Consider the following 23231-nt stretch of genomic DNA (forward strand, 5'->3'; position numbering starts at 1 on the left):
GGTATCCAGATCCACCTATTAGTAATTTCCATTCTTTCAAGCCTCCATCTCCCTTTCCAATTAACTTGTCAATTCCCCCCCCCCCAATATACCGGTCAATCCATCCATCTGACCCCCTCCCTACCAAGCGCTCAAGGTCCGGCTGCACTTTCCCTCTTCTTCCTTCACCTAGCTCCTTCTCCATCCTGCGCTCTCTCTCCCCCCCCCCCCCGTACTCCCTCCCATCTTTGGTTCATTCATAAAGATCCGCAGTCCCTCCCCCCTCCCCACCGGCGCCAGGTCTTCTCACGCATCGGGCTGGGTGCCAGGCGCTGCAAAAGGGGACAGCCCCCCCCCCCGCCCCGTGATAGCTGGAAGGGGGCGCTCCTCACCACCACCACCCCCCACGCACACACATGCAGCCCCATAACACCTGATCCATCCAGCCTTTGAAAGGAGATGCTGGCCAGGGCGCTAGGATGGCTGGGCTTCTTCGCGCTCCTGGTAGCTGCGGGGGCCAACTGGGAAGCAGGTGAGGGGGACATCGGGGGTGGGGGGGAGATGCGGAATCGGCAGTTCAAAGACAGATCTTCCGCGGGGGGGGGCGGGATGAGCAGAAAAGGTGGAAGGGGGGAAAACGGGGCGAGGGGGAAATGCAAGAAGAGACACTGGGAGGGAAATATTCCATCCATGAAGTGGGAACAATGAAGGCATATACGGAGAGGAGGATGAAGAAGGGGGGAAATGAATAATGTACTAGATTCGGATTCAGCGCCAGGGGAGCCAAGCGAGTTGGCAGCAGCCCCCCCCCCCATCCCAGCTGCTCGCTTTTCTCTTAACTTGCCAGCCCCCACTGCGAGGTGCAGCTCAAAGGTGTTCCGAATCCAACCCCTTTTACCAGAGACCCCTTCCACTGAGTCCCAAAGACGGCGGGGAGCGGATTGAGGAGAAAGCACTCTGCACCTGCCCAGAGACCACCTGGCCATCTCTTTCCGGGAGGAGGAGGAGATTTTCCTTGAGCGGAGGTTCCGAGGCTCACCTCCCAGAACCTGGGCTCAAACTTGGCTCCTCCTGCCCTTCACAAAGTTCTGCCTTTCCCAGCCGCCCCTGGCTCGAAATCGCTAGAATCCTCGCCTGTGCTTTTCCGAGGATTTTGGAAGACCTGACTTCTGGTTGCAGTGGATGCAAAAGCTGCTACGCGGCGCTTCCCACGCCCGGGGAAACCACCAACTTCCTAAATCCACGCACTAGGCTTGCCCGCCCACGCCGCTGCCTCCCCCCCCCCCCGCGCTGGATTCCTGCGCTTTTAACAACCATGCGGCAGACAGAAATCCAACAGGCAAATCCTTCCCATGAGGGCGCGGGGAAATGACGGACTTCTTTGCTTGCCCTACAGCTGTTGAGGGAGTGCAGAAATTCTGGATGAACAACTGTTTCCAGCCCCTGACTCTTGTCCAGAAATGTCATTTCCAATGGGGGAAATGCACTGTCCATCTGTGGTTCTGTTTTCATCAAAAGTCAATAAATAATAATAATAGCAACAGCAGCCGTATTAGAAGAAGAAGAAGAAGAAGAAGAACTGCCCTCCCCTGAGCCTGCTTCCGCGGGGAGGGCGGGATATAAATAAAATTAAATAAATAAATAAATAAGAAGATGACAACAACATTGGATTTATATTCCGCCCTCCACTCAGAGTCTCAATCTCCTTTATCTTCCTCCCCCACAACAGAGACCCTGTGAGGTGGGTGGGGCTGAGAGGACTCACAGCAGCTGCCCTTTCAAGGACAACCTCTGCCAGAGCTATGGCTGACCCAGCAGCTGCAAGTGGAGGAGTGGGGAATCAAACCCGGTTCTCCCAGATAAGAGTCCGCACACTTAACCACTACACCAAAGAAGAAGAAGAAGAAGAAGATGATGATGATGATGATGATGATGATGATGATGATGATGATGATGATGCGTTTGCTGCCAGATAAACTGTTCTTGATCAGGAGGCTGATAAGACTGTTAGACTGGTTGGATCTGTGTTGATTGGTTACTGCTTTATCAAGGCAAAATAGGTCAGAAATCTAGTGGAATAATTAATCTAAGAATCAGTAGCAGGTGACAGGTTAGACTTGAACAGCTAGGGGTATTTGAAGTCTAGAGTGGGTGTTTAAAAAAAGATGGGAAATAGGTTGAGAATAAGGAAAGATTCTTTGGTTTACATGTAGAGAGGCGGTTGTAATGGTTACTAAGGTTGCCAACTTTTGTTCTGACCCTGCTTCTGTGCCTTTGACAGTAACTTGCCATTCAGAAAATAAACTGGATCTATGAGACTTGGGGCCAACTTATCCATTAAGCACAGTAGGCACAGTGCCCAGGGCCCACAATACTTTTAGGGGCCCATGAAAATGTTTTCATGTCTTATAAAACAAGAAGGGGGGGCGGAAATGAACTTTTGGGGTTGAAGAAAATGTTTTGATTTCTTCTCATGTCAGAAAAAAACCCGCACAAAATTTTAGAGCTCATGAAAATCTATTACATTTTGCCTAAAACAGGAAAACAAATGTTAAAGTATTTAAAGTTATATCAAATATAATTTTTAATATTGATATTATGGTGGGAGGGGCACTTGAAGGCAAAGATGTCTAGGGCCCATAGAAGTCAAAATGAGGCCCTGACGCATGTTCAAATCCTCACCTTGTGAAACTTGCTAGGTGACCTTGGCTTAGTCACTCTGACTGAGCCTAACCTACCTCACAGGGTTGCTGTGAAGATAAAATGGATGAGAGTGGAGAAAGACGTATGCTACCCAAAACTCATAGGAAGGACAGGTAAAAACATACTCAATGAAACAAAGCTCTTCCTGTTTAATGTCTGCATGTTATGCTGCCAATAAAGGCTTGGGGGAAAGCCAGCAAATCTTTGCAAGAACTTTGCAAGAGCTGCGCAAAAGAGGTGAACCGTGGGCAAAAATTCCTTGAAAGAAGTGTGAACGGTAAGTGTCACTTTGCAAACTGCTTAAAGAGGAGCTTTGCAAGAGGTCAGCTGCTAAGTCAATCAGGTTGCTTATAGCAATACTCCATTGTCCTCTGATCCACAGCCACTAGCAATCTAATGAAAGGGATGAAGATAAAGGTAGCCTTGCTGTTGCACATATATGTTTTTAAAATGGGGGTAGCTTGCATCTAAACACAGCTTTGCACTATGCAGGGTGTTGCCTCGTCAGTGTGAGAGCAAGCAGCACCCCCCACCGGAGCATAACATTTAACACTTATGTATCACTTCAGAGCATCCAACATGCTTTACAAAGAAAAACCAGTCTTCATGAGCAATGTGAGATCACTTGGCACATGATGGACAGCATTCAAAAATTGTTCTAAATTATATTGCAAATGTTTTGCATGTGAGCATTCATTACTTGGTGATTATGATTGTGCCAGAGCTGCGGGAAGTTGTGGGAAGGGGCTGTGGCTCAGTGGATGAGTATTTGCTTTGTATGCCAAAGGTCCCAGCTTCAATCCTGGGCACCTCCAGTTAAAAAGACCAGTGAAAAGGTGATGTAAAAGACCACTGACTAAGACCCTGGAGAGCCCCTGCCAGTCAGAATAGAAAGACCTTGATGGACCCCTGGTCTGATGGGTCCATCAGTATAAGGCAGCTTCATCCTTGTGTCTCTCGTACTCCAGCCTAAACCACTTTGCCTGCCCGACCCCCAAATCCATTCATGGATTGTTCTAAATTGGAGTGGGAATTTAGTGTATTCTTCTTGTGTGGCCCCCTGGGAACTGTAGTCACTTAGATGAAAAGCTCCTAGAGGGATGTATTGGAGGAGAGACAGCAAGAACCATTACTAGGGGGTTTCAGTAGGGAGTTTCTGCCTTTTTCTTTGCAGATCCCCTCTGCCCTGCCAGGTACAAGCTCAACTGCCTTCTTCGCCGGCGGCTGGGCTGTGGGCCCGAAGGTGCGCCAAGCTGTGGCCCTTGTTTCCATAACTATGAGGAGGATGCTGAGGGCAACTGTGTGCCGAAGAAAACCCTGAAGCATGGTAAGGCCTGTGAGGGTTGAAACACCAGTGGGAGCAGCCCCGTAGCCAGAAATTTTTGGAGGGGGGTGGCCCAGGGCATAAAATTTTGGGTGGGGGGACCGTGGAGGGTTGGCTGCTTCTTCCAGCGTCCAGCTGCCGGGCCCAGCTCGCTCACTCTCATGCTCTTGTGGGTGGGAAGAGCCTGGGCCCTGGGGAGAGTGGCAGAGGCAAAAACGGGGCTGCGGGGAGAGTGGGGGAGGCAGGGAAGAGCCCGGGGAGAGCTACAGCAGCGAAAAGGGGCCTTGGGGAGAGCAGGAGAGGCAGAGAAGAGCATGGGGAGAGCAGCAGCAGTGGAAATGGGGCCCTGGGAAGAGTAGGAGAGGCAGAGAAGAGCCCGGGGAGAGTGGCAGCGATGAAAATGGGGCCGTGGGGAGACCAGGGGAGGCAGGAATGGGGTGGGAAGAACCCAAGGAGAGCCGTGGCGCAAAAATGGAGGGATGAGCGGCGGGGAAAGGAGGGGCCATACAGGAGGAAGGGAGGTAGGGTGGAGGGGCTGTGCCCCCCCTGGCCTCCCCCCATGGCTATGGGCCTGAGTGGGAGTGGATCCCACTGCTAAAATAAATATGATTTCTAAAAAATAATGAGGGAGGGGAGCAAGAGTCCTTTGGCTGAAGAGTTCTGATGATGTTTGTTATGACTCTGAGGGGCTCAGTGCCAGTGTTCTATTCGATCTGGTAGATCAGGAGTAGCCAACTTTTTTGAGTTGTATTTTGAATTCTGACACAAGGTGATGGGGGCAATCACGAAATGACTACCTGGGAAACCCAAGTGCATGGGATAAGAAGGGTAAATGTTAAAAATACACTAGGAAAGGAGAGAGAGAACACTGTAGTGGGGCTGTTGATGAGGTGTTATTTTAATCTTTACAATAAATTACAACCAATTCGATCTGAAATGTTCCATCAGAAGCCCTACTGAGTATGAGTCCACCTGGTCCCACACACTTTCAGAGGAGGAGGAGGAGGAGAAGATGATGATGATGATGGATTTATATCCTGCCCTCCACTCCAAATCTCAGAGTCTCAGCGGCTCACAATCTCCTTTACCCTCCTCCCCCACAACAGATACCCCGTGATGTTGGTGGGGCTGAGAGAGCTCTCAAAGAAGTTGCTCTTTCAAGGACAACTCTGGGAGAGCTATGGCTGACCCAAGGCCATTCCAGCAGCTGCAAGTGGAAGAGTGGGGAATCAAACCTGGTTGTTCCAGATTAGAGTCAACTTAACCACTACACCAAATTGGTTCTGTCCACCACACTTGATGGGCACCAGAAAAGGTGTTAGTGGGTGCTGTGGGATCCCCAGGCACCATGCTGGGGGTTATGTACTCCTGGTTATGTACAGGTTATGTACTCCTGGAACAGGTCTAGTTGAGCTGTATAGCATACAAAGGAGGAGGGGAAAGGTTTGTGGGTTGGGAAATTCCTGGAGATTTGGGGGGTGGAGCTGAGAAGGGTGGAGTTCTGGGAAGGGAGGGACCTTAGCTAAGTATAGAGTCCACCCTCCAAAGTGGCCATTTTTTCCAGTGGAATTGATCTGTCTAGTCTGGAGCCTGGTAACCCTACCAATTCTTATGCTTTGCTTCAGCTCTGTTTTTAGATTTCTGCTTGATTCTACAGCCCTACAGCCAGTTTGGTGTAGTGGTTAAATGTGCGGACTCTTATCTGGGAGAACCGGGTTTGATTCCTCACTCCTCCACTTGCAGCTGCTGGGATGGCCTTGGGTCAGCCATAGCTCTGGCAGAGGTTGTCCTTGAAAGGGCAGCTGCTGTGAGAGCCCTCTCCAGCCCCACCCACCTCACAGGGTGTCTGTTGTGGGGGGAGAAGATATAGGAGATTGTAAGCCGCTCTGAGTCTCTGATTCAGAGAGAAGGGGAGGGGCATAAATCGCAGTCTTCTACTTCTTCTAATACTTTTGCATTGCTTATCAAGTTTCCCATCCATCAGTTGTATTGACTCAAGTGCCTTGAGTCCAAGTGAGAAAGGTGGACTAGAAATAACACAAATGAATAAATGAATGAATACATTTAAAAGATGTCATTTTAAATTTTTGATAACTTTTCTTTTAGAAAGTAAAACAAAAACCCAGAAGAGGCCCAAGGACTTGCCAGGCCTCATCCGTTCCCTCCTGGCCAAGCATGAGAAGGGCTTGCGACCCCCAAGCGTGGGCATCACTCTTCCTGGTATTATTGACATGTCCTCTTTGTATGATCTGGTAGAGCTCGTGGTGTAATGGTTAGAACAGGGGTGTTGAACATAGGGCCTGCGGGCCAGAACTGGCCCATCCGGGCTCTTATCCAGCCTGTGAGCAACTGATTATCTTTATTGCCAAATGGCAGAGGCTGTGCATTATGCCCATGTATACTGTACATATATATATGAACATATGAAGCTGCCTTATACTGAATCAGATCCTCAGTCCATCAAAGTCAGTATTGTCTACTCAGACTGGCAGCGGCTCTCCAGGGTCTCAAGCGGAGGCTTTTCACGCCTATTTGCCTGGACTCTTTTTAGTTGGAGATGCCAGGGATTGAACCGGGGACCTTCTGCTTACCAAGCAGATGCTTTTCCTTCTGCTTACCAAGAAGATGCTTTACCACTGAACCACTGTCCCTCCCCACAAAAAGTGTGCTGCCCCAGTGCTAATGAGTGGTAGAAGTGGGAGGGTGGGCATTAGGGAGATACCGTAAGGAAATATTCTAAGAGTGTTAACGTTCTAAGCATGCTTTTGTTTTTTGGATAAAATATAATATCGCTAATTGGGTCTGCCTGTGTCCTTTATAAAATTCTATCTCCAGTACAGAGTTACCAGGTCTCTTCAGCTTTCCAGTGTGGGGATCTGGGGGGGGCATTCTGCGGGTGGGCAGGGATGTCACATGACATCCCTGATGCAATGAAAGTGGCATCATTGCATCAGGGATGTTGTGTGGGTAATGCTCAGGTTTTTGGGCCAACTCTATGGCTAAATTGGGCTTAAGCCACAGTTTGTCCAAAAATCAGTGTCCCCCATGCAAAGATGATATCAGTTCTGGGGAATGTCATCTCATCAGCGGCGCTGCACGGTGACATCCTTGTTTAGGGGAGGGGTTTCTCCTGTTAACCAGTTGGGCTGTGGTGGAGAGGAGCCCCCAAACTGAGGATCAGCTGCTGGGCCCCGGGGGCTGGCAACCCTACTCCGAGTACCTGTCATTACCCTTTATGGCACGTATGGCCCAGCTGGACAAAGTGACATTTATGTCAAATCCGGCCCTCATAACAAATGAGTTTGACACCTCTGGGTTAGAAAGCCAGACTGGTCTTTTGATGACTCAGGTTCAGATCCCCACACTGCCACACAAGTGTGCTGGGTGACCCTGGGTGACTCTTTCACAGCCCCAGCCGATCTCACAGGGTGTTCATTGTGAGGTTTAGATGGAATAGGGAACCATGATGTTGTCAGCCCCCAGGGCATCTGTCCCTTGGTCAAGGAGGCCATAATGGCCTGGGCTGAGGAATTCTAGTCATCCCCCCCCCTGCAGTACCTGGTTTAGGGTTGCCAATCCTCAGATGGGGGCAGGGGATCCCCTGGTTTGAAGGCCCTCCACCCACTTTAGGGTCAGCAGAAAGCAGGGGGGGAAGGAGATGTCTGCTGGACACACCATTATTCCCTATGGGGACCGATTCCCACAGGGTATAATGGAGAATTGATCCACGGGTATCTGAGGCTCCAGAGGGGCTGTTTCTTGAGGTAGAGGCACGACATTTTCAGCATAGCATCCGGTGCCTCTCCTCAAAACACCCTCCAAGTTTCAAAAAGTCTGGACCGGGAGGTCCAATTCTATGAGCCCCAAAAGAAGGTGTCCCTATCCATTAATTCCAATGGAGGGAAGACATTTAAAAGGTGTGCTGTCCCTTTAAATGTGATGGCCAGAACTCCCTTTGGAGTTCAATTATGCTTGTCACAACCTTGCTCCTGGCTCCACCCCCCCCCCCAAAGTCCCCAGATGTTTTTTGAATTGGACCTGACCAGGGGTGGAATTCTAGCGGGAGCTGCTTTGCATATTAGGCCAAACACCCCTGATGTAAATCCTCCAAGAGCTTACAAGGCTCTTTTTTGTAAGCTCTTGGAAGATTGACTACTTTGGGGGGATGGGGTGGCCTAATAGGCAAAGGAGCTCCTGCTAGAATTCCACCCCTGGACCTGACAACCCTAACCTGGTTCTATTTACATTAGAAAAGTGCAGGCAATTCTCCCTTGACCCTTTATTTTTTGAACTTTGTTATAGCAAGTGCTGGATGATCCAGAAAAGCCACCCTCCAAAAAACCCACATCTCTGCTAACAAGATAGGCCCCCTGTTGCTCCAGAGTACCCCAGACTAGTAGGCCACAAAACAGACCACAGGTTTTGGGGAAATGGGATTCTAACCAATACCATTCCCTTTTCCAGGTGACACGTTGTACGAACCCTCAGGTGTCCCCACCACCTTGCCAACCTCTCTTCCCACCCATGCCTCCCACACCGTGAGCAGCACTCCGGTTTCCTCTGAATCATACGAAGAAGATACCCCCATCTCGGCCACCACACCCCCGAGGCTCGTGAAAGTGGATTTTAAGCAAAGGTCTCGGCCACCATTTCCTAGTGTGAACAAAGCTGTGTCCCTCAGTGAGTATGAGGGACTCTGGGAAGGACTTGGCAATGATGAAGGGGGAGGTGTTGCTAGCAGGGGTCGTTTTGTAGAAAACTAGGTGGTGGAGCTCATTAGCATAACTCATAAGCATATGCCGCCTGCCCCCCACACCAGCCAAAAGCAACCTGATGCAAGAAAGGAGAGCCCCGGGCGAGTGAGGCCTGCTTGGGCTGGCTAGAGATCCAACCAGCCCAAGCAGGCCTCGGCCATCTGGGGGTCTCCTGGTTCCGCCCCCCCCCCCCCCGTCAAAAGGTCAGCAAGCCTCTTGCTGCCCAAAATCACATAAGAAGTGGAGAAAGGGTGGCATAGGGCTTCTCCAGGGGTTAATGAGGGCTGCTGGGGGTTTAGCAAAGCTCCTGCTGGCTGGCTGGCTGGCTGCCCGCTCTCCTAATCCCAGGGATTGTTATGCAGCTACACCTACTATTCAGTGGACAAGGTATGTGGGGAGGAGGAGGGGGAACCCTCAGAAAGGTGAGCTCCTGCTGAATCTGAGGCCTGGTTGCTAGGAAAATGATGTCTAGTCCTGCCTTTTCCCATTTGGCCCTCAAAGAGTTAACTGTGGTCCTTTACAGCTCTGGTGGTGATGTGCACGGTCACGGGGGTCTCTGGGCTGGTGGTCGCTGCCATCTGCTGGTACAGGTAAGAACTGCATCAGTCTCTTCTGTATTAAAGAAAACACTTCCATACCACTCTTCTACACTAAAGATCTTAAGGTTGCTAGCTCCGGGTTAGGAAATACCTAGAGACTGCAGGGGGAGGGGGAGCCTGAGGAGGGCAAGGTTTGGGGAGGGAAGGGACTTCAATGGGCTATGATGTCACAGAGTCCGCCTTCCCAAGTGGTCGTTTTCTCCAAGTGAAATGAACTCTATCTCCTGGAGATCAGTTGAAATCCCAGGAGATTTCCAGCCACTGCTTGGAGGTTGGCAACTCTAACAAAAATGGATTACCACAGGGGGTGTAAACTTCAGGGAAACAGTTAAGTTGCTCTCAGTGACTTGGAGTTTGGAGACTTGAATTTCTTGGCATTCATACACTTGTATCTGAAATTGATTACTTGATGCTTGAAGAAGCAATTGTGAAACAAGGCAATAGTACATCCTTGTCGCAATAATTGGACTGCTGCCTGTCTTAAAATTTGAATCTACCTGGACATCACTCATCATTCTTCTCCAGGACTACATCAGACCTTTCATCAAGAAAACAGCATTGGACTGCTTTAAAAATTGAACTTGAACTTGATTTCTGATGAGTTGTGTCTGTGCTTTATGTTACATAGAATACACTAAGCTTTTGATAATATTGTTATTGTTTCTTTAGTGTCTGAGGCTGGTAATCACGGAAGCTTTGTGCTTTATTTTCTTGCTACCTACCACTGTGGTTCTCTTGTTGTGTTACTTACTGCCTGAAGATTGGCAACCCTAACAAAAATGGATTACACCAAGGGATGTAAACGTCAGGCGGACAGTGGAGGTTCCTTGGGGATTTCCAGCCAGGGTAATGCCCCTCCTCAGCTATCATGAAGTTCAGTCAGTCCTATTTGTTGCAGCTTGGAAAGTTCATAGGAGGCACAGGGCTGGTTTTGTTTGTTTGTTTTGTAAAGATAAGAAGTGGATAACACTGTCTGTGAAGAAACAATAAAGAGAGAAAGAGAGCCTGGAGACAGTGCAGGATTAAATCCTGTGGAGGCCCCTAGGCAGTCAAAATCTTGTGGGCCCCCTCACAAATTATCTCAGAGTCTGAGTGCCCGCCCCAGCACCCATGGCCCCCTCTACAACCTGCAGGCACCTTCTTAAAAGCCCCTTTTACTAAGCTGCAGGGGAGAGGCAAACTTGACAACACCAGCAGCAGCTGCACCAGGCAAACTGGGCAAAGAGCAGCTCAGTTGCTGGCTGCTTGTGCAGACTGGAAGGGCTGCAAGCAGGGGGGAAACTGTGGGGGAAAGCCGACCTGGGACCCCTACAAGCATAGAGGCCCATAGGCCACTGCCTAGTTGGCCTAATTGTTAATCCAGCTCAACCTGGAGGGGAGGGAAAGATTAACAGAACTGGTGGAATCATTGGACTGAAAGATATATTTCCTGTAGCCTGCCACATAGTCTCTGATGTCAGTCATGGATCAAGAGAATAATAATATCACTGTTCCCTCTAAACTGAGGTGTGTGAGCAAACCGGTTTTTTAGCCTCCGGCTCTCACATTGTTTTTGTCTTAACTCAGGCAGGATGGCCCCAGAGCAAACTAAGTTACGCAGTAGCTCACAAATTTAATGCCAATAGCTCATGAAGTAGAATTTTTGTTCACAAGACTCTACAGCTTAGAGTAGGGTCATCAAGTCCAATTCAAGAAATATCTGGGGACTTTGGGGGCAAAGCCAGGAGACATTGGGTTGGAGCCAGGAGCAAGGTTGTGACGAACACAATTGAACTCCAAAGTGAGTTTTGGCCATCACATTGAAAGGGACCACACACCTTTTAAATGGCTTCCCTCCATTAGAAATAATGAAGGATAGGGGCACCTTCTTTTGGGGCTCATAGAATTGGACCTCCATCTTCAAGTACTTGAAGGGCTGTCGGATAGAGGATGTTGTGGAATTGTTTTCTGTGGCCCCAGAAGGTAGGACCAGAACCAAGGGGTTGAAATTAAATCAAAAGAGTTTCCAGCTCAACATTAGCAAGAACTTCCTGACCGTTAGAGCAATTCCTCAGTGGAACAGGCTTCTTCAGGCGGTGGTGGTCTCTCCTTCCTTGGAGGTTTTTAAACAGAGGCTAGATGGCCATCTGACAGCAATGAGGATCCTGTGAATTTAGAGGGTGGTATTTGTGAATTTCCTGCATTGTGCAGGGAGTTGGACTAGATGACCCTGGAGGTCCCTTCCAACTCTATGATTCTATGACTGTGGTTAGTAGTACTTGAATGGGAGACTTACCCAGTCATGAGGACTGGAGCGGGCTTTATTCAGCCACTTCTCTAAATATCCTTTAGGCCCTCTAAATCAGTCGCCAGAGGATGACATGACCTCCTGGTGGAGAGTGGAGACAAACGTATGCCCATACACACATACAGACAAAGATACAGGGCCTTTTTTGTAGAAAAAGCCCAGCAGGAACTCATTTGCATATTCAGCCACAACCCTGACATCACCATTGTTCTACACAGGGCTTTTTTTGTAGAAAAAGCCCAGCTGGAACTGCATTTCTGTGCGTTCCTGCTTAAAAAAAAAAGAAAGAAAAGCCCTGCAAATATATATTTTTTTAAAATACCAAAAATATAAAGAAACATGTCTATCTCCATTGTATATTTAGCATTGTATGCTTAAGGGGATGCAAAATCTTGTTGCCCAAATATTGGAAGTTTTGTGTGTGTGTGTGGTAGGGTTGCCAGATCCCCCCCAGCCACTGGCAGGGGACTTTTGGGGGGAGGGGTGTTTGGATTGCCAGATCCAGGTTGGAAAACTCCTGGAGAGTTGGGGGTGGAGCCTAGAGAGGACAGGGACCGCAGTGGGGCACAATGCCATACTGTCCATCCTCCAGTTCAAAGGATCTATTTTCTCCAGGGGAACTGAGATCTCTGTAGTCTGGAGATGAGCTGTAGTTCCAGGGGATCTCCAGGTCCCACATGGAGACTGGCATCCATAGTGTGAGTGTGGGGGAGCAGAGACCAGAATTAAAGGTTGTTGGTTTTAAAGGTGCCGCTGGACTCATACTTCGTTCTAATGCTACCAAACCTTTAATCAAAGCTTGTCTTCCCCTTTGACCTGATTGTGAGCAGCTGGGGGTTAAAGAAACTATAGGTAGGAGAAGTGATTGTGGGGGAGTGGACGTTCTTCAGTGGGCACTTGTCTCAGAGTACTCCCTCTCTCTCTCACCCCATAGCTACCATAGTGACCTCCTCCAATTTGAATCACTAAAACACTGTAGTGGCACCATTCAATGATAGCTTAAAATGCCACTGCAGGCATGTGCGAAACCCACACGGCAACTTGAAGTTGTATGTAAATGTATGTTTCCCCCCCGCCCCTCCCCCAGGCTGCAGCAAGAGGTACACTTGGCTCAGAAGATGGCCTACACAACCAGTCGGGGAAACCAGTACCGGTACCATCAGCCCAGTGCTGTAAGTGCATTTTTGCCATTGCTTGCTGCTCAGGTATGGGAAAGTTGATGGAGTTGAGAGAGCCAGTTTGGTGTAGTGGTTAAATGTACGGACTCTTATCTGGGAGAAATGGGTTTGATTCCCCACTCATCCACTTGCAGCTGCTGGAATGGCCTTGGGTCAGCCACAGCTCTTGCAGAGTTGTCCTTAAAAGGGCAGCTGCTGTGAGAGCCCTCTCAGCCCCACCCACCTCACAGGGTGTCTGTTGTGTGAGAGGAAGATAAAGGAGATTGTGAGCCGCTCTGGGACTCTGAGATTTGGAGTGGAGGGTGGGAAACAAATCCAATTTCTTCTTCTTCTTCTTCTCCCCCCCACCCCTCTGACCATTTTCTCTCTGATACTCTTCAGTATATGGACTCCAGACTAGCTCAGTCCTGCCAAGTCCACCACTATCAGCATCAGAAGAAGCTTCTCACCGGTGAGGAGTAAGTAGTCTTTTCCTGATTGCTCCTTGGGAGGGGAGGTGTATGACTGTGACCCAGCAACCACTAGATGGGGTGGGAAGAACCTTAACCTCAATGCTGCAGTGTCCACCGCATCTCTAGCTGAAGAGCTTCAATCCTGCAGTTTGCAGACACAAGGATCGCACGTCTTTCTTCCTCCTGACAGCCCTTTCTGACCATGGGGAAAGTTTATTTTTTAGGCAGGGCTTTTTTTGGAGCAGAAACTCCTTTGCATATTAAGCTACACCCCCCCCCCATGTAGCCAATCCTCCAAGAGCTTACAGGGCCTACTGTAAGCTCTTGGAGGATTGGCTACATCTGGAGGATGTGGCCTAATATGCAAAGGAGTTCCTCCTACAAAAAAACCCCGTTTTAGGGCTCCAAAGACTCATGTGGATTGGAAAGCTGCAGCAGCGATGGGATGACATCACTCTTCCTTCCATCAGAAGAGTTACCAAAGAAGAATTAAAGGCAATTGAGCTCCTCTTGCTCTCTCAACTTCCCACAACCCTGGAAATAGACTTTTGTGAGATCTGGTCACCATATTTAAAAAAGAACACTGCAGAGCTGGGAAAAAATGTACAGAGGAGGGCAACCGAGATGATTAGGAGGTTGGAGCACCTTCCCTATGAGAAAAGGCTGAAGAGTCTGGGACTTTTCAGTTTAGAAAAGACATGACTAAGCAGGAACATGATAAAAAGGTAAAGGTAGTCGCCTATGCAAGGACCAGTCGTTTCCGAATCTGGGGTGACATCACATCATGACATTTTTACGGCAGACTTTTTACGGGGTGGTTTGCCATTGCCTTTGCCTTCCCCAGTCATCTACACTTTCCCTCCAGCAAGCTGGGTACTCATTTTACCAACCTCAGAAGGGTGGAAGGTTGAGTCAACCTCAAGCCGGCTACGTGAAAACCCAGCTTCTGCCGGGGATCGAACTCAGGTCGTGAGCAGAGAGTTTGACTGCAGTACTGCAACTTTACCGTGCTGTGCCACAGGGCTCTTATGCAATATTTTTATAAATATGTTGCTTGCTTTTTTTTAACTGAAATTTTTATTTAATTGAATTCTACTGCAAACATTAACACTAATCATTAACCACCTTTTCCCATCAATCTACTATAACATTCATCCATGTTTAACAATAGAAAATGTTCTTCAATTTATCCACATACAATTGATACACCTATAGTAGTCAAGACTCATTTTCTGTTCTGAATCTTATTATCTTGTAGGATTTGTAAAATTATGCATGGGTGGGGAGAGTGTTCCTTCCTTGCTCAGAGTGGATTTATCACTCCTTGATGGCTCTTTGTTTCAAACTGGCCTCTCTGTACTGCTCTCTCCTTTCCCAGCTGCCTTTCTGTTGGCAGCGTTCAGTAGAAATGTGTCTATCCAGTGGATGAACACGTCAACACATCTGATGAGGAGGGCTGTGTGACTCATGAAATCCTATATTGGAGTAAATTTGTTTTGTCTTTAAGGGGACACTGCACTCCTCTTTTATTTTTTCTTCCCCCCCCCCCCAGTGGTTTGAAGTAGTGCACTTCAGGAGCGGTTTTACTATGGAACAAGCATGTTGTTTTGAAGAGAGTCTCTGTGTATGGCAACTCCCAGTTATGTCCAGTGGGGACATGAAGGGGAGCATAATGCGTGTTTTAGGGAGACCGGGGATTGCTGGCATTGATGGGTTAGAATGAATGGAGGAGTGGGGGAGTTTCCAGGGTGCAAGGGTTTTCTGTTGGAGGTCATCTCCTCGGATCCTTTACCTTACACCACTGTTGCTGTTTTTCCCCATTCAGCAAAGATCCTCCTAAAGCAGTAGAGCAGCTCTCCACAGAGTCAGAAAATGAGGATTACACCGTGTATGAGTGCCCCGGATTGGCACCGGTACGTATGCCCCTGATGGCAGGTGACTTCATCATAACCAGAGCTGTAGAGACAACTTTGGGGACCTCCCTCTTCAGTAGGGCTGCCCACTCTGGGCTGTGAAATTCGTGAAGATTTTGGGGTGGGGTTTAGGGAGGGGCCTCAGCAGGGTATATGCCAAGGGTGGCCAAACTACAGCTCGGGAGCTACAAGTGACTCTTTCACACATATTGTGTGGCTCTCAAAGCCCCCACTGCCCTGTTAGTCGGCTTGGAGAAGCCATTTTTCTTTTAAAATAATTTCTCCAAGCCAGCCAGCAACTTGGAGAATGCATTTAAAGTTAAAGTTGCTTTCTTTCCTTCCTTCCTTCCATCCGTCCATTCTGTCTTGTGGCTCTCGGACATCTGATGTTCATGTCTTGCAGCTCTCAAACATCTGCATTTATTATATGTGGCTCTTAACATTTAGTAAGCTTGGTCACCCACCCCTGGTATATACAGAGGTGTCAAACTCATTTGTTATGAGGGCCACATCTGATATAAATGTCACTTTGTTGGGCCAGGCCATGTATACCATAAAATGTAATGCAAAGTATGGGAGATACAACTATTAAGTTGAGCATGTGGAAAAGCCCTAGGCGGAAGGATGCACTAATCCTACTGACATACCTCAGCAGCTCAAAACTCTTGAAGCTAGAGAGACAGGTCTAGATGAAGCTACTTTAGCCTTCCTGAGCTCCCCACACCTTTAAACCATTTCTGACTCCCTGTTATGCTTGGAGTCATTCCAGAAAGTGAGGAAAGAGGCAAAGGGTAACAGTATCTAGGGCAGCAGAATCTCATGATGAAGGTTGTTTTCCCCCAGGACTGTCCCATATTTGGATTGAGGTAAGGGAGAAATTCCAGGTATGAATGGTCTTTTTAAAAAGAAAACAAACCTTCCTGCACAGAGAAAGGTAGCAAGGCAGGGAGAAAGCTACCCTCAGTTTCTATGTACATATGATTACTTTTTCTTAGACAGATGCAGTCAAACATAAATTCGCTCCCCACCCCACCCCCGCCACTAGAATTCTGAAATGGCACAGTCTTGGTATGAGGGGGAAATACCAGTTCTCCATAGTGTGATCCTTATGTATGCGTGGCTGTGGGAAATGCTCTTTCTCTTTCCAAGAATGTGAAAACTAAGCGTCTCCCTTCTTCTCCTTTCACAGAGTGGAGAGATGGAGATCCACAACCCACTCTTCGACACCTCCAACCTCCGCCAGTGCCCTCCCTAAATTCTCACCATCTCCCCCCCCTCCGTTTTCTGTCTTTACATTTCCTGCTCATCTCCACTCATGGATTAAAGTGAGGAGGAGTCAGGCTCACAAAAGTCTCCATGTTCCTTGGTGGGAGGGAGGGAGGATGCTGTGTATGTCTCTTGTTCCCTTCAGGGATAACAGCATCTCTGTATCAATAACCCTTCCATAACCTTTTTTCCTCACCCTCATCCTATGGAGATTTTTGTTTATTAGAACAAAAGAAGGAGGCCATTGGGCGATTCTTATTCTAGATCTGCTTCAGGTCAACATCTCTGTGACAACTGTCCAACATTCCTACAGTCCTCCACCTTGAGAGACAGTCCACAGTGTCCTGATACCATAAATTCTCCATCTAAAAGGGTTTCCCTTTGATCCAGCAAGACTGGTTTACAGGGTCATTCTAAGTCCTTACAACCTTCTAAGCCTACTAGAGTTAGAAAGGCGAAACTTTTTAAGGATTACACTGCTACTGTGGGCAACCTATTTATGCATGCACGGCTGATGTTGATCCAGATGTGTGTGCCCATCGGCATGGAAAACCCATCTTGGCCTTGTTTGAACTGGCTGGATGCACCTTCCGATGACATCCAGGCCATGGATTCTTTATGTTAGGGCTATTTACCTCCATGGATTGAAGCTATAGTCTTTATTTCCTCTGATTTATTTATAGAACCACTTTCTCATCTCAGCTTAAAGCGGTTTATGCGATTAAAACCAGAGCTGACATCCAGTGAAGTTGATTGTTATGAGTCACTGATTGTTAAATAAGTCTGCCTAGGAGATGATGAAACAATAGCTTTAGAATAATATTTAGTACTTGACAGTGCTTTTGAGTGTTCCGATTGTTTCACATACATGTCGTCCATACTTTGTAATTTTTACACCAACCCTGTATAGATCAGTGTTATTACACACACACACACACACACACAATACTGGAGACGGGATGCTGTGGCTGAAAGACAGTGACTTGGCTGAGGCTACTTAGAGGGTTCTTTCCTATCAGAGATGAAATTGAAACCGGAGACTGCTTGATCCATAGCAGGGATGGCCAAACTGTGGCTCGGGAGCCACATGTGGCTCTTTCACATATATTGTATGGCTCTTGAAGCCCCCACCGCCCTATCAGCTTGCTTGGAGAAGGCATGTCTCTCTTTGAATCACTTTTCCAAGCCCAGTTGGTCAGCATATTGGAGAATGCATCTAAAATTAAAGTTGTTTTCTTTCTACCTCTCCTTCCCTCCTCTCTCTCCCATCTATTTGCCTTCCTTCCTTCCTTCCTTCCTTCCTTCCTTCCTTCCTTCCTTCCTTCCTTCCTTCCTTCCTTCCTTCCTTCCTTCCTTCCTTGTGGTTCTCAAACATCCGATGTTCATGTCTTGCAGCTCTCAAACATCTGATGTTTATTCTATGTGGCTCTTACATTAAGCAAGTTTGGCCATCCCTGATCCATAGTATGGTCCGATAGTCACTCACTTTCTGCTAGCTTTGGCTTATACTTTGCTTTCAGATGAAAAACATCTCCTTAGAATAGAGGCATTCTCTTTTCTCTTCAACACAGAAAGGAATCCCTCGTTTAAGATGCTGTATGTCACCTCCAGTGCTTTATTTTAAGCTAGTCAAACTCTTTCATCAATATATGACTAATGTAACATAAAAAATTGTAGCAATGTAAAATATAACAAACTGATAGCAACAAATGTAAAGCAAAACAGAACTGAAGTATTTTATCTTCAACCAAGCATACCAGAGTTACGAATGAAAAGCCAGAGAAATAAATGTCTTCATTGGCAGTGAAAGCTTTTCAGAGGCTTCACCTGGAAAGACAGGTTAAGAACATAAGGGAAGCCATGTTAGATCAGGCCAATGGCCCGTCCAGTCCAACGCTCTGTTGTCACACAGTGGCCAAAACCCAGGTGCCATCAGGAGGTCCACCAGTGGGACCAGAACTAAAGAAGCCCTCCCACTGTTGCTCCCCAGGCCCCAAGAATACAGAGCATCACTGCCTCAGACAAAACATTCCCTCTATACCTCATGGCTAATAGCCACTGATGGATCTCGGCTCTATGTTTCTACAGTCCCCTCTTGAAGCTGTCTAGTCTTGTAGATGCCACCGGTTCTTGTGGCAGATTGCTATTGAAGTGGCCTTTCCCAGATCATCCACAGATCTTCCCTTCATGATAACCCTCAGCATGAACCACAGAGATCAGGGTTTCACAGTCAGCTCATTTTTGCACAGGTATGCATGTCTTCACATCGGTACGACTAACTAATCCCATGTCTGTGGTGAGAAACCTGCACAAGTCAGGAACCTGACAGACTTATTCCATCAGTCCATTCCCCTCCATTTCTCTCTTCTTCATGCAACCCTTTGCATTGTTTGCCCCATTCAAATCCTGTCTCTGTGTATGTGCTGGATGCCATACATTGGTTGGAAATGTATACATTGTATAGAACAAGCGTTGTACACATGTCTTAATTGGATGTTTTGTGCGTACCTTCCCTGACTGCTGTTGTGGTCTAGGCAGCTCGGTAAGATGCTGCTTCTGTCCATCTGCTCTCTGGTTTTGTGGCCTAACGATCTAGATTGCATTGGTGGAAGGGACGGCTGATTGGTGCAGAGAGAACAGGTTTGATGACCTTAGTATAGACTTCAGCATCCAACCATTCATGACACCACCTCTTGTAAAACTGTTCTACTCTGAATTCCCGATGCTTATGCAGTCCCAGCTTACTCTGCACTGTAAACCTGAGGACTAGAGGTCCACTGCCAAATGTCTGACAGATTTGTTCAAGTGGCTTGGATCCTGTGAATTATTAACGTGTTTATCTATTGAGTACATTTTTTAAAATCCTGCCTTTCCTGTAAGGAGCTCAGAGCCATCTATATTGGTCTCCTCTTGTCCATTTTACTTTTACAGAGTCATAGAGTTGGAGGGGACCTCCAGGGTCATCTAGTCCAACCCCCTGCATGATGCAGAGATCCAGATTCTCCAGTGAGAAGGGAAAAGGCACTTTTTCTTCCCCGACATTATCTTTGTATCTCAGCTCCCCACTTGGTGGGACTTTCGCCCACTTGCTGCTGCCAACACCATTTGCTCGCCTTAGATCCTACATGTAGGTTTTTTTCCCTGAATAAACTGATTCTTTTGCACCCCTTCACCAAATGTGCATTTTCGGTCAGTATTGTACTGTTAGCAGCTTAATCTGAGCAGGCTGAATGTTCATGGACAGTCCGTGACAAGCCTACTGCAATAGCCATTTTAAAGCCACAATGTCGAAAACAATGCAGACAGAAATATTTGGAAATAAGTGTGGGGTAGGCGTGTGGGAATTCTTTAGCTAATTCCTTTCAAAATTCCAGGTATATATTTTCAATTCATTTTTTCAGCATTTCTGATGGAGGATTCTATTGCAGTCTGGATTTTTTGGGAGTATGTAAAAGGAGCAAATTCAGCAAGGATCTAATATGTCTGGTGCAGGAATGTGAATTTACTTCTTTAAGATGACACGTGAATACAGTTGTTTATACCAGTCAAAAGGAGGTTATTTTTCACTCAGTTTGTGGAACTCATTGCTTCTGGACATACAGAGCTAGAGTGGTGAGGTGGTTAAGAATGGCGGACTCTAATCTGGGGAACCGGGTTTGATTCCCCACTCCTCCACATGAAGCATGTTGGGTGATCTTGGGCCAGTCACAGTTCCCTCAGAACTCTCTCAGCCCCACCTACCTCACAAGGTGCCTGTTGTGGGGAGAAGGGAAAGGTGATTGTAAGCCACTCTGAGATTCCTAGAGGTAGAGAAAAGTGGAGTATAAAAACCAACTCTTCTCCTTCTAAAAGTTCTTAGACAATGTCAGCAAGGCTATTTCAGGGGCTGTTAACCAAAAAGACTAAACAGAACATTCATGGTTAGAGACAGTGGCCTTCTGAATACCAGCACTGGAGGGGAGGGCAAAATGGGGGCATGCCCTCTTGTAGGCCTTCTGGGGTATCTGTCTGACCACCACTGGGGACAGTATGCTGGATCAGATGGACCATCAGTCTGATTTAGTGTGGTAGTTGTTATGTAAGCATGCAGACCCCACTCCATTCCTGCAATCTTCCCCTCCTGTTATGTTTTTTTAAGATGGAAAGATTGCTCAAATCAGGCCCATGAATGTATTTTGTACTCATCTCATATATACTCATAAATAACAACGGAAAGGCTTCATGTTCATCTGCTCCACCAGCCAACATATATATTGGATTTCTAGAATGATACATGAATACAGTCTCAAAATTAAATAATGGGGGGATCATTCCCAGTTAAAAGATGGAGTCCACAATAATAGAATCAGTTCCTCAGGTACAGGTGAGTAGTAGCCACGTTGGTCTGAAGCAATGGAACAAAGTTTGAGTCCAGTAGCAACTTTAAGGCCAGAATTAAACTTTGTTGGTCTTAAAGGTGCCACTGGACTCAGACTTTGCTCCTCAGGTACATTAATGCAGATTAGCTTCCCAAGAAATGTCGATTTAGGCTGTCACTTGGATAGTTTAGGCACAGTACATTGTGTTGGCTAGGTACTGGCTTGGAGCCAGACTACCAAAAAGGTATATATTACATGTCTAAGACTTGGCTCCAGATCAGCATTTCTGTGGGAGGGATTTCCACCTACAGATTGTGATTTTCTCATCTCTCTCTCTCATATGATAGCCCCAAATGTCCCTTGATGTCCTGATTTCTGGGGGGGTCTCCCATCCTCCAAGAAAAGGATTTCAGGTAGGGTTTGGAGGCCCTCCCCTCACTTCAGGATCATCAGAAGGTAGGGGGGGAGGGAAATGTCTGCTAGACATTCCATTATTCCCCATGGAGACTGATTCCCATAGGGTATAGTGGAAAATTGATCAGTGGGTATCTGGGGCTCTGAGGGTGCTGTTTTTTGAGGTAGAGGCACCAAATTTTTAGCATAGCATTCAGTGCCTCTTCACAAAATACCCTCCAGGTTTCAAAGGGATTGGAATAGGGGGTCCAATTCTATGAGCCCCAACAGAAGGTGCCCCTATCCTTCATTATTTCCAGTGGAGGGAGGGCATTTAAAAGGTGTGCATTTAAATATGATGTCCAGAACTCCCTTTGGAGTTCAATAATGCCTGTCACAACCTTGCTCCTGGCTCCACCCCCAAAGTCCCCAGATAGCCCTAATTTCAGGAGTTATTTTCAGCTGCTGCGGTAAGAAGACCAGAAACTATGCAGGCAGAAATCCTTGCGCCCACAGAAATGCTGGTCTGGATCTAAGACAAATGATGTATAACTTGGGGATGATTTTTTGTTATCCTTTCTATAAGGCTTCAGTGGAAGCTAGCATCGCTATCCGTATGTTACAGAGATGGCTTTCAGAGGCTAAGGTCTGGTTCAGACACGAAGATGAATGAGGTAGAAGAGAGCCAAGGTGACTTAATGCTTTGCTTCAGACCTCAGAGGGAAGGATCACAGTGTTGGAATATTGTACTATGAATGACTTCCTGCAAATAACCTGCTTGGCAAACAGGAGAAGGGGGAAAGAACATGGCTTCTTGCTCACTCGCTCTCTGTAGTGCCATCAAGTCGCAGCCAGCTTATGGTGGCCCTGTAGGGTTTTCAAGGCAAGAGGAGTTCAGAGGTGGTTTGCCTCTGCATAACAACCACTGACGTCTTGGTCTCACATCCAACTACTAAGCAGGACTGACCCTGGTTCACTTGAAGATCTGACAAGACTGAGTCAGCAAGGTCAGGACTGACAGATGTTGCAATTTTTAAAAAAAAAATTATTGGAGGCTGAAAATCCTTTCAAGAAGGGAAACCTTTTATTGGCCTTCAGACACACACAGCACAGATAAACTACATAAGTACAGCGAGTATCTCTCGCCTGGTTTGCAGCAAGTGGCAAAAGGGGGAACAAACAAAACAAAGTAAAGCAACTTCTAGGTTTCTGGAGAAGTGAGCACCGACTCACAAAAACTCCTAATTTTGTTGGTCTTTAAGGTGTTACAGGACTCTGCTCTTTTTTTCTGCTACAGACAGACAAATACAGTTACCTGCCTCCCTCTAGGCCCCAGTTAGGTATTAGGCAACATCACATGCCTTTATCTATTGAATAACTCTGAAAGTAAATTAACCCTCTCATTAACTCTCCACTTCTGCAGCGAGTGGTCCATTGCAATTGCTATCCTATGAAGCCAGCAGGAAAAGCAGAGCAGGACTTTGCTTCTTGCTGTACTAGCCTGGTTTGCAGGACTTTGAAATCTGAAGGCACATTTTTGGGGAACTGGTTTCAGAGAGAGCGGGCTACAGATTGAATAAAATGAAATCAATAAAGTTGGAACTCACTGCCTGTCATCTAGGGTTGCCTGGAGAAATACTTGGAGATTTTGTGGGTGGAGCCTGAGAAGGGCAGGGATATAATGCCATAATGCCATCGAGTCCACCTTCCAAAGTAGCCATTTTCTCTGGGTGAACTGACCTCTGTTGCCTGGATGCCAGTTATAATAGTGGGGGATCTCCAGTCACCACCTGAAAGTTGACAACCCTATTACATTCTCTTGCATGGGTGAACCAGATCAACAAGAGATCAGCTGGCACAAGGTCACAGATTGAATTTTTGGTGAGAATGGATTTGAACAAGGGATTTCCAGCTGTTTCTTGTGTCTCCTCCGGATCCATACAGCTGAAAGTATTCCCTGACTTTTCTTCCACACCAGTCTTCTTTAACAAAGCAAGAGTCAAGTTTCACCTTTAAGATCAACAA

The 23231-nt window shown here is 47.2% G+C and overlaps 1 protein-coding gene across 1 annotated transcript; it reads left to right on the top strand.

The window, feature by feature from the left end:
* Positions 1-408: 408 nt before the first annotated feature.
* On the top strand, positions 409-16539 carry LOC132571942 (neural proliferation differentiation and control protein 1-like). The gene is made up of 9 exons (XM_060238734.1): positions 409-511; positions 3857-4009; positions 6113-6226; positions 8471-8686; positions 9284-9350; positions 12734-12818; positions 13206-13282; positions 15102-15189; positions 16379-16539. Exons 1-9 carry the CDS (start codon positions 439-441, stop codon positions 16442-16444), a joined length of 939 nt encoding a protein of 312 aa, XP_060094717.1. The 5' UTR covers positions 409-438; the 3' UTR covers positions 16445-16539.
* The last annotated feature ends 6692 nt before the right edge of the window (positions 16540-23231 follow it).

The sequence above is a fragment of the Heteronotia binoei genome, chromosome 5 (genome assembly GCF_032191835.1).
Source record: "Heteronotia binoei isolate CCM8104 ecotype False Entrance Well chromosome 5, APGP_CSIRO_Hbin_v1, whole genome shotgun sequence".
Taxonomy (NCBI): Eukaryota; Metazoa; Chordata; class Lepidosauria; order Squamata; family Gekkonidae; genus Heteronotia; species Heteronotia binoei.